This window comes from Toxotes jaculatrix, chromosome 2, assembly GCF_017976425.1.
Source record: "Toxotes jaculatrix isolate fToxJac2 chromosome 2, fToxJac2.pri, whole genome shotgun sequence".
Taxonomy (NCBI): domain Eukaryota; kingdom Metazoa; phylum Chordata; class Actinopteri; family Toxotidae; genus Toxotes; species Toxotes jaculatrix.
The window spans coordinates 10,956,913-10,969,010 of record NC_054395.1 but is presented as its reverse complement, the minus strand read 5'-3'; the positions used below and the strand labels follow the sequence as shown (position 1 = coordinate 10,969,010).

General features: G+C 40.5%; 1 protein-coding gene across 1 annotated transcript in view; it reads left to right on the top strand.

Moving 5' to 3' along the window:
* The window catches only part of nphp4 (nephronophthisis 4), a 162,026-nt gene that overhangs the window by 87,578 nt on the left and 62,350 nt on the right, over window positions 1–12,098 (top strand). The window contains exons 11-12 of the mRNA XM_041066153.1: window positions 468–597; window positions 4,550–4,602. Coding sequence (XP_040922087.1) covers window positions 468–597; window positions 4,550–4,602 — 183 coding nt within the window. The remainder of the gene's footprint in view (window positions 1–467; window positions 598–4,549; window positions 4,603–12,098) is intronic.

Genomic DNA, 12,098 nt, shown 5'->3' with positions numbered 1-12,098 from the left:
GCTAAGACAAGGGGCTTTTTTTGTGCACTTTTCAGCACTTACACACGTTTCCCTGGAAAAATGTTCACATTATATAAATTGTTTTTTGGCATTATGTAGTGCTGGAAGATATTTGACTGTGTTTATTGTAAGCCTCTTATACATTACAAAGACAAAGTACATCCTCCTGTGTAAATCTTCACTGCATTTTGCATCGCAAATAATTGTCTGCATGTGCCACCTTTTCAGTGACGGTATCAAAAATTTTAAAGGGTGTACAAGTCATCATCTTGTGATGACTTAGCTTTTCGCGCCTTAGCTGTGAATTTTCACACCGCTCAGATAGTTGAAAATAACTGCACGGCCCTGCCACATCTCCTTCTTGTGTCTGCTATCTTATACATTCCAGTGGTGGTCCTTCTGTCCAGGACCTTAACCTTTCATTCTCCGTCTGTTTGTTTTTTTGCAATTTTGAAATGTTTGAGCAGGTGAAAGATACGATAACGTTTCGGCTGTCGTCCAGTCTGGAAAGGAAGACATCCAGCCCTAAGGCGTCTTTGAGGACAAAGCAGGAAGATATGCCACGTCAGAGAAGATCACCTTCATCGCCCTCTCAGGGTAAATATGAAGCTAATATGAAGTGTTTTCCTCCAAGAAGGAGCTGAGAGACTGTTTACTACTCACAGCTTTAAAAGGACCCAAATCTTGTTTGTCTACAACAAAGGTTTGTTTACTGGACCAGAAAGTGTGTGGTCTGTTTTGGGTAATTGTTTTGTGTGTGTACCTCGAGTGTGTGGCAACACCCAGGTGTAATCAGCCAAAGTTCTAAGCAACAAGCATCAAACTAGCCTGTCCTCTGTATATAATGCAGCCCCCACCTCTGCAGTGTTATCTCAATGGCACCACCTGCTCTCTGCATGATTAGCTCACTCCACGATTGGGGTCTGAGGGGAATAAAGGGATAAGCTCAAAGTGTTAGGAGAAGACTTTGGCTGTCTGTCCATTAGGGCGTCTTGATCTTCAACAAGCCTTACTTTGTGCCCTCATGCTAACGTCTGCTCTAAGACAGAGGAACTTTGGCCTGAAAGTAACGCACATCCAGTATTTACATTCTGTGGCTTCTGACTGAAATGTGCTTTTAAAGGTAAAGACTAATACCGATGCTTTAGTATTCATATTTTTAGTCAGTGATAGCTGCTATTTGTCCCAGATATTATTCCGTATCTCTATCAAAGTCACAGTTACTACAAGCAGTTTGGGTCATAATCTTCCTGTTTGCCTTAATTTTCTCTTCCTCTACTCATCAATGAGGTGTTTCCTACTTTGTAGGAATTTAATTTGTTTTTTTTAGCGGTAAATTCAGTGTTTCCTCATCTCAGTAATTTATTTGCTGAGTGCAGTGTTATCAGTAGCGATTGAAGTGATGGCTAAACCTAATGTAATAAACCAAAATTAGCCTCTGAGTTGGCGGCCTTAATCCATTGTTCATTTCTTTTTTTTTTTTTTAATGGTCATGTTAAGAGCTTTGTTTTTCCTGTTCTGTTTCTGCCTGTTGGCAAATGGTTCTAATGTTCTAAATATAGTAGTAGCAAAGATTTTTTACAGTTTGAGCATAGGGCTGATACATTATCTGTGATAAAACTGTCCAATCACCGGACCTAAAGACAGAATCAATCATGTGATGCGAGGATTACCTCCATATACAACGTGCTGTTCTTAGGTCTGTATTTGGTTCTTTACATACGTCATGTGACAACAGTAAGTGAACACTGAGTTTATTATATTTTATACATTTTCACAATTATTCGCTAAACTGCAAAAATATACAAAGCATTGCATCTAATAATACCAGCAATAACCTGACCACTTGCAGTTCCCCTTTGACCTCTAGGGGTCACAAAACTCCAGCTAACGACCATAACTATAGGAGAACACAGACTAGAAGAGAGATTAAATCTTCCTTACAGCTCTCCGCTAATGTTTTACACTCATGCAGGTTAACACTCTAATCAGAGGCTTTGTAATCCAGTGGTGAACTGTAGTGAGTTTGAGATGTGAGAGGCGTCTTTGTTTTACTCAGCATAGTTTTATCCTGCTAACTTCATAATCCCTCATTGTGAGACAGAACCCTGTTGTTCCAAGTGTAAATATATGTAATTATATTGGTCTAAAGCATAGACTGTATGTTGAGGTATGTCAGCGCACAGTGACTCTGCCATTTTTTAATCAACTTTTGTTTTCAATTTTCTCCAGAGCTTCACAAACTTGATGTGACAGAGATCTGGCTTCACAAGATTAGTGTTTTTGTGTCGAAAAAATCAGCAGACTTCTTATTACTGTAGCAGAACGGCTGCAGTGTGCATCTGAAAAATGTTTTTGGAAGCATCGCACATCAGCCACTTGTGTAACCGCATATATTGGCTGTTCCTCGCTTTCTATAAGTGCAGCGATTAAGAATGTGAAAATAAACCTGAACCCAGTCCCTGTTTTTTTTTTTTTTTTTTTACTGATTTTAAGGGGTTATCAGTGTATGCTGCTGAATTTCTTTAACAGAAGCTTTTTTTTATTCCATCTCTCCCAATTAAGCATGACCGTTCCACCATATCCGACCAAAAATATCTCCTGAACCCCAAGCTTTGAAACGGCCTCCCACTGAAACAAAGTTCTGATTAAATATTCCACATCCTGCGCACAGCCAAAGATAAATGATGTGCCACTGTCTGCATCTCTTGTTGAAACCCACACCGCTGATTTGCTCCGTGTCTTTCAGTGAATTGATTAAAAGTGTAGTAAACACTACACGCAGCCACTCAATCCCAGTGACAGCGGAAAGAACTTGAGTGGACCCTGGTCGCATACTCGATGATTTCACTTCTAATGACGCTGTTAACTTATCTTGGGAGAGAAGAATAGTGGTGATCAGGGGCCTACTTCATGGGTGTGTGGAGAAGGCTTTTGGCAAAGTCTATTAATGACATTTTAATCAGTGCTCAAGTGTCCTCAGAGGATTGCCCATGAAGCCCGAATGATTTGGGCTAGTGTTCAGAGGAGAACGATATCATGAATCTCTGTCATTCATTGATTTCAGCATCATAATTATCCTTGACTTTGTTTTTCCTAAGATTGTGTGTTTGTGTGTGGGCGGGTGCATGGAAATACCTGTAAGTGTGCTTTTTTCCATTGCAGATAGCTTATTCAGATAAATATGAAATTCATGGCCAGTCTGAAATATGTAATTCATGTTTTTGATGCATGTATAATTATTAATGTGGAAACAGCTCACTGCCTTTCACCACCTTTGAATCAGCCAAACCTGCGTTCTCAGCATGAACCTCTAAGTTATTCATGATGGACACTGACACAACTTCCGGTCAGATGAGTGGAAATTCGCCTCAGCTCCATGCTTTTAGCTACACAATCCCTTGATGTTTACGTGACCATCACACACCACTCTCTGTTTCTGATGATAATCTGAGGAGGAGGAAAAATATGGAGATGATCTTGCTGTCTTGACACAGATGCTCATTAATGAATTTTAATGATGCATCATCTTTACATATTTAAATGTAGGCTTCCTCATTCCCTGGTGTGTTGTGCACATATAGGTGTTCGTAACCACCTCTTGTACATCTGCTAGTTTGCTTAGCTGCCAAGAAGGGCATCTCATTGATCACGAATAAACGGCCAATTGCACGTCAGTCCAGCTAACGAGGCGAAACACATTTACCGTCGGCTCAAGACGTAAAACAGTGAGAAAATGGAAAGCCCTAAAAACAAAGTGGCTTTTGGGGGGGGGGCTGGGGGTGGATGCCAGAGCACATTTGTGACACAGAGCCAGACAGTCCTGCACCGCGTCCACTCTGTGTGCATGTAGTCTGAACAGATGGGAGCTACAGTAAGACACCCCAGGCAACTGAAGCAATTTCCAAAAGGCCAGTCAAGCCCAGCACATAGAGCAAGAAAGAGTGGGAGAGGAGGACAAAGAGATTCTGGGAAGCCTTTCATTTCAGCATTACCATGGCTACCCACCAAAAACTCAGGAAGCATTGTTAGACTTAAAACTCAGTGTGACATCTAAATCCAAACGCTGCCTCCTGATCTGTGTGAAATTGGATAGATTTGTGACTGGTTCTAAATAGTTTCGGTATCCCAGTGTTCGGTGGAGTTATTTACTTTTCTGAAGTTATTCAGTGCACGTAGTTACAGCATGTTCTTTATACCTCAGGCTGTCACCTGACTACAAATCCAATCCACAGGAAAGTAATGAGCAAAGATGACATTTTACTATCAACTCCCATTCCTTCTCATACAATAATATTCCATCAAATGTCTAAACACGCAGTAAAACCTGCTGGCAGGTATGCTGAGCATGGGAAAGATATTATAATGTTGTTAACAGCTATTAATACGTTGAACAGGAGTTGTTTGTATGTAGCCAACTGACTCTAAATCAAGACCTTAACAAGAAAAATACATATAAAGGACGAACTTTACAGGTTTATACTTAACAAGATGCATATACCTTTCGTTTTTTGTCCTGATCTTCTTTTGTCTTGTTTGCATTTTTCAGGCCAGAAAAACGTCTCAGCATCTTCTCCTCCAGAATCTCCTCAAGGCCCCGGGGTAAGACACCTTGTCACCTGCTCAACTGAACAGGCAGCTAAAGCCTAAACCCCCAAAACAGCTAGTGCTCTGTGACGAAAAGGCTCTGTCTGAAGTTCCATCCAAGCATTTTAGATGCCTTTACTGCTCATACTTCTCTCAAAAGAAATTGAAGTCTACAATAAGTAGGTTCACCCAGGCTCATGGCTCAGTTCCATCTTACCTTTGTGTGTTACTGTAATCCTGTGCTGAAACAGTTCATACATAGTCAGTCACCTATCTAATCACCTGTCATTTAAAGCTGCATTAATGGATTTTTTTTTTTCTTGTAGTCACTTGGGAACAGCAGAACAAGCAGAAAACACAACATCTGACATATTATCATCCCCTAAAGTCATCATGGCAGACAAACAGTTGTCTATTTACACATCTGTGTGTTTCTGCCAACTTAATAAATCCAAATCCATCACTCTCATTTGCTCTGTTGCCACCATTTCCGGAGAAAAATATGTAGCTGCTGCAAACTGTACGACATTGTTCTCCAGCGAGTCGCTGACTTTGTCTGTGTGCTGTTTTAAGGTAGGCAGGTAGCATACGGTGGGTTTATCAAAGTTTTTTTTTTTTTTCTGCTGAAAATAGCTGCCTGCTACATCTGGAAACAAGGCTGCTGGTAGCAGAGTTTCAGTTCATCCATAGATCTACATTTAGAGTCTTCGTACAGGAATAGAAATAATATATTCAGAGTAGATCTAGATGGGCCTCAAGCAATGTAGACAAGATAAGGTAAAGCTACAAATGTCTCACCTCTTTCAGGTTTAGGTGTAACTTAAAAAATTAAATACTTTACAGTGCAGAGGAAGTTTCAGAAAAGTTTTAGTGTAAGTCTCATATCATAGGCTAAATTCTACAGTACTTTTCTGCAGCTACAGAATACAGGTGAGAAACAAAGAAATAAAACATACATGCTGTGTGGTCTGAGCACACAGAGTAGGATTTTTTTTCCTGACCCTGGTCATGACCTGGTAATGAAACATTTTTCTCTTCTTGTGCACCTCACCTGAGTGGAGAAACAAACACGTAAATATTTATCCGGCTCTTGTTTGTACTTGTCAAAGGAAAATTGTACGAATAGATCCCAGTAAACAGCTGAGCTGGACTGATTCCTGGCTGGATGACAGGATCAGGAAGCCTCTCTAGCAGCAGTTCCCTGTACATGGACACAGCTCCCCTTTCCTGCTCTTTAGACTAAAATATAAATCTTGACAAATCCACAGTCATGTTGTCTGTGGTTTGTCAACAAAGATTGCAGGCCAGCCTATAACTTTTTTTTTTAAATTATTATCTGTCCCAGATCTCTCAACAACAGTGTGATTAGGATGCATCAGTTTAGAGAGTCATGTTTACACATATTTATATATATAAATTTTTTTTTTCTTTTAATCTTAAAACCTCTATGAGATTCCAGAAAAACTGGGTCCATGAAAACATTCTGCAGCCATAGTTTTAGTGAATATGTATGCAGCTGGCTTAGAAAAGGGAAAATGGAAGTGTGTGGGCGTGCGTCTGTTGAAAATGTTATTCGTGGGAGACAACAAAATATCTGTGTGTGTCAGTCGTGGAACACGTAAATCACCACAGAAACCTGTGGAAAAATAAGTAATACTGATGAGGATGATCTTTGCTATTTGCATCAGATCAGATTAAATGTCACATTAGCATCAGTGCGTGTTAGAGGCTCCCCACAGACAGCTGATACAGCACTGATCAATTCTATAACCACGTCATAAATTTAACTGCACCATAATCATCCATCCATCATATCTGCGAGCAAGGATGACTAACTCATATCCTATTCTTTGTAAAGTACCAACATCGACCAAATGTAACACACACACACACCAAGAGTGTGTGTTGCTGTGTGTGTCTGTTCGTCCTGGCGCAGCTAAGCTACAGGGCGTTACCATCATCCCTCAGCCTGAGTGGAAGTGCCAGTGGAGACTGGGAGTTGTGATGGATGCTGCTCTCACTCAGGATGAGGCCAGGGACACACACACACAGACACACACACACACACACACGCGCAGAGTAACATAGAGTCACAGAGCGGAGGAGGAGACAGATCAGCTCTGTTTCAGTGTGAGCTCTCTGGGCCAAAATGAACCACAGTCTGTATTGTCGACTCATTTTAAATTGAACCAACAGGGGCTTGGAGCTGTGGGAGCGCTGCACCCATGAACTCTACAAATCGACCCTCATTTTGATTAAGCAGTGAGGGCGGTGGGAGCGTGCAAGTGGGCAGCTCCCAGTGGCTAAAGAGAGACGACTGTGGTCATACTGGGCAGGTCTTAGGGGAAGACATTAGAAGACAGAGGTGCTTAACTGGATATACCACTCTCCATGTACATGGTCTTTTATCAGCTCATAATTCCCAAAACATCTGGTCTCCCAAACAAGCTATATTAATATAATTGTAAAATATGATATTTCCTCTGTGTTTTTGTTTGAATTGCCATTAGATTCCTTCAAGTATTTCCTCTGCAAATTAGCAGATGCTTATATCACATTTTCGAGATTTAAGGGTTAAAGTTCAACCGCGTTTTCCCAAAAGGAGCAATTAACTTTACACACCATATGAGACAGAAAAACACTGACAATTTAATAAGCTGTTATTTAAAACAAGATTGTGTCAGTTTTGCAAAAAGCAGTGACCGCTGTTGCCACAAGTGGCAGTTACAGCATGATAGCACTTATAAATTTACATCGTTATTAGGAGATTTGAATGGGAGCAAGTGGAATGGAAATGACAGTTTATTATTTTCACAGTAGTTTCTATTTAAAGTTTGAAAACATTCGCTTACATTGGCCACAGTAAGCTGCTTGTTCTAGACTGATTGAGGCTGCAGAAACTCAACTCCATATGGATTCTAAAATTGTTTGGTATCTGCTGAATCTGTAATTAAGCAACGATTTCCCAGTATGTTCACAATTACAACTTAATAAGGTGTTAGTTTGTCTTATGTTCTGTTTTCAGCTTGTTCCACTGCTGCCAAGTGGCCGAAAAAGACATTTAATGCAGCTGTAAGTTTGCAGTAAATGTCCCATATATGCACTGTAAATGAGGAAGTAAAGCTGCAGTCATTAGTGCTTTGGCTGCTCCATGTGCACAACATAGATATCTATCTGATGGCCGTCCAGGATTGTGCATAAAGAAGGGAAACAGAAAACACTGTGTGAAGCCATGCCACTGCTGTTGGCAGCCACCCTACAATTCATCACGCCTCTAGTGTTTCTGCAAAATTCACAAATACAGCCTCTCTGTCTCTCCTCGCGTCTCTGTCTTCTGCCTTTCAAAGATACTGTTATAAAAATACACTCATTTAAATCCTAAAATGATTTTCCCTGTTCAACAACATTTTCCTCTCTCTCTTCAACATGGCTGTCAAATGCTGATTAATCAATGGCATCCTTCTCTGAAATGGCTCTGTAAACAAGCCGTACGCTCCGGCTCTGTCTGTAGGCATTGTTGGATCTGACAACTTTCTCTTGCTCGCATAAATTATTGATCCTTGACACTCTCGGTCTGCCGTGGCGCAGAATGCTAAGGATCCTGTGGTATTTATAGCCAACATTTGTGCGAGCAGCTGAGTTTGTTTGCCCCTGTTGATGATGATTTCTTGCATGGAGCTGCGGTCGTGTTTCAGGGTCGTGCTCGCGTTCTGTTGACCCAGGTGGTCTTGTAGTCCATGAGGCCGGAGGTGAGGCTATGTTTCATTTTGTTGCTGGCAGAGGTCTGTTTGGCAGCTGGTACCGGCTCAGTCAGACCTAATTTTTTCAGCCCTCCTTCACACGGAGTAGTTAGTATCTTGCATCATATACCTCTTCAAAAGAAAATGATTCAGGGATTCTGAGCTTTAGTATGTTTATTGTATGACTCTGTTTTATCCTTCCAGCCTTTATCGCTGTGTTTGAATCCTTCTGTCTTGACACAAAAAAGAGGTAAATCTAATTATCACCTTAAAGCTGAGACTCATTTTAACTCTACAGAGTAAATACTAAATGACAAGTACTGATGCGAGCCATGAAAATTTAGATTTTTGTTTTAAATAAAGCACACGTTTGATTTCTCTGAGATTACACTGGGTTAATGCAGCTAAAGCAGGTGAAGTATTATAATCAGACCTTGGAGGCTAAAGCTCCACCACTTATTAATACCTTAGAGATCATTGTGGGGGAAAGTACTTTACATTTGTTAGAACATATGTTTCATAGAGATGGATTTTTTTTAGAACTGATCATGTTGAACATACTGTAGTTACGTCCGTGTTGGAGGCTTTGTAGTCTAGTTTTGTAAAATCTGAATGGATGCTATAGTATTGCATTTGAAGGCTGCCAGATCATTTGGAACAGGGAGATAGCAGAAAAAGGTTTCACAGGAAACAGAGGTGTAATTGCACCTCTTATCGTGTGATAACGAAAGAGCAGACTATCCGATTCATTATGATAGCCAGTTTATCCAGTCCAGTCTAAAAATGTCATACATCCTACCTTTGTTAAGTTTGTAATGTTCAGTTTCTGTTGAAAGTGACCAGCTAACATTAAAGCCAGTCTGTGTAGGATTTGAAAATCTCTTACTTTGCTGCCATTAAGTGGTAGATTCATAACAATGCTATTACGAAAAATGCTATAATCACATGGTGACTTTACAGACATGATTAGTCTGTTAGAAAAGTGACTGTAAAATGTATTCGTGTTACTTATATACTGTGATGTTGATCATAACTCACGTAATTATCATAACAAGCTGTAGCAAGTGGCTGCTGATTTCATGCTTATAGTGATGACTTTCAGTGGCAAATTTACTCTGGGCTGTGATTGAATGACATTAATTAATTAATTAATTTATTTATTTATTTATTTATTTATTTATTTAAAGCTTGCAAGACTTGGTTTATATGCTCTCTGCATGCCAGTATCTGTACTGTTTAGACTTGGCCAAAGTATATTTTAAAATACAGAGTGGGCTGTGTCCTTTTGCTGTTTGCATAGACCGACAGATTGTGATGATTCTTACCACAAAACATGTCTTGTTCAGTGTTATCTAGACCACAAACACAGGCCTGCAGCTGAATTCACAGAAGATAGTTGAAATTTAAATAGCAATCATAATATTGGTCAGAAAAATTGGCAATTAGATATTTTCCTTAAAGTATACAGCTGTAACTAAAACATATTATAGAAATAAGCAGGTACCAGCAAATTCTCAGATATATTTGATGCATTTCTTTCCGTCTGTTGTCAAGCATCTTTTCAGGAATAGGCCCATTTTACCAAATTTTTGTTCCCTTGTTAAACTCAGTTTCAGGTTTTCAGATACAGTAGCACTTATGCTAAAACCTGCAGCTGTATATGTTGAAATACTGGTCATGTTTATACTCTCTCTGTTTGCTCCATTTGTATTTATTGTCAATATTTCTTTTCTATTTCTTATTATTCTTATTAATCTCACTGTTAATTCCTTCCTTGTAGTATTTGAGCACATCCTGCACATCCTCACTTTTTACTTCCTTTCATCACACACACAGTTATCCCTCATCCTCGCTCGCATCCATCCGCTGTGGTTCACACTTGGAACCGTCCCCTTCCTCATGCATCTCTAAAGTCTTCCTCTTTTGTGTGCTTGACTCCTCCACCTTTTATTCTCAATATTTCATTCCACTAATCTCTCCGTCTTTTTCACTGGGTCTTCCTCTTAATCCTCCTCCCATTTAAACCACACCTGTCTCTCACTTTCCTTAAATGAGACACAATGAACTTGACTCCGTGCCACGGCCTCACACACACATTAGAACACACCTCGAACACAGGAAAGGAAAGAAGTGACATGTGAGAGCATATACTCTGCACGTACCCACACATAATGTCTTTCACACGTTCACACACACACACACACACACACACACACACACACACACACGTACACGCGTACACACATGAAGATCCCATGAAGCCAGAATGTGAACAGATGATCTGCTTGGCTGTCAGGGCAAACAGGCTGAGTTCAGAACATTGGCAGCCACAGCAATACCACAACTAATTGCCTCGCTCTGCGTATTCTGTGTGTGTGTGTGTGTGTGTGTGTGTGTGTGTGTGTGTGTGTGTGTGTGTGTGTGTGTGTGTGTGTGTGTGTGTGTGTGTGTGTGTGTGTGTGAGAAATCCTCACATGCAGAGAGAGTCTGGTGTCTTTCACACCCTCTGGGTGCAGGACGTGGTAACTCAATGTGAGATCACATGCATGTGTGTGTGTGTAAAATGTGAAATGGCATAGCTCTACTTAGGAGGACTGACTTGTGACAGCCCACTGGTCTTGACGTTTGAGGACATTTTGAATTGTGAGGACAGTTTGACCAATCCTAACAGCCAAAATAGCTCATTTTAGGGTTACACCTGCACCTAAACATGGTATTGGCGAGTGAACAAACTGCAGAGTGGCTAGCAGTTTCAGATGAGGATAGCCACTCTGACTGTTACTGTGTGTAAGTGAGTCAAACCACTTTGGTTTAAAAGCTGTTACTTCACCTTCATTTCAGTCAGTGTCAGTCAGAGCACGGTCCAACAATAAGAGATGTTCAAGGCAGAGTTTAAAAACTATATTCTTTCATATACTATACTGTTTCCTGTGTAACACAAACATTTTTGATAAGGATCCCTTTAAGTTGTAATCCTTACAATCTGGTGATACCAATCTGGGTACCCTGATCACAGCAAAGGAAGTTTAATGCTACAGCAAACACTCGCTGCAGCAGCTACTTTGTCAGAAATACAAAAGAACAGCAACTGGTGTGTGTGTTTACAGTGCCGCTAGAGAAATTCATGTTGTTTTAATAAGGAAGTCACTCAATAATTGGCCCTTTTCCATTATGCCACAGTCAACCGTGATATTCTTAAACTCTGTCAATAATGTTAGAGTTTGGGAAGACCGGACAAAACTGTAGCACCCTGAAGAAACCAGGCAAAAATACAGAGAACATGCAAACTCCACACAGGAAAGTGTGGAGGAAGAAGAATTTAAACCCGGTGGGATCTGAAACTAGGACCCTCTTCCTGTGAGGCAACTATAATACTGTTAAGTCACAAGTTGCTAATAAGTGGAAGCTTTAACTAGGCCACGTGCACAATTTCAGAGGAAGGAAACATGCAAACATCCTCACTCTGATGCATCATTTCATGGCATGTGTCTGCACTGTTCGCTGTGTGTTTTTGCCTCAACTTTCCCAGAATGATGACCCATCCTGCCTTTTGAGAGGTGCATACTTATCGTACAAGAGCGAGGGTCAACTTAACCTCCTCAACCCCCCCGACCTGCTGGTGGGTCAGTCATTACAAAGAGATGCTGTGCAGCCAAACTTTGTTACCAAGGAGACCAGACATGTCAGGGTGACTTTTGAGGAAATGCGTACAAAATGTCTTACAGGACATATGTAATTTTTCCATTTGATGAAATGGTGTAGCCATCAATA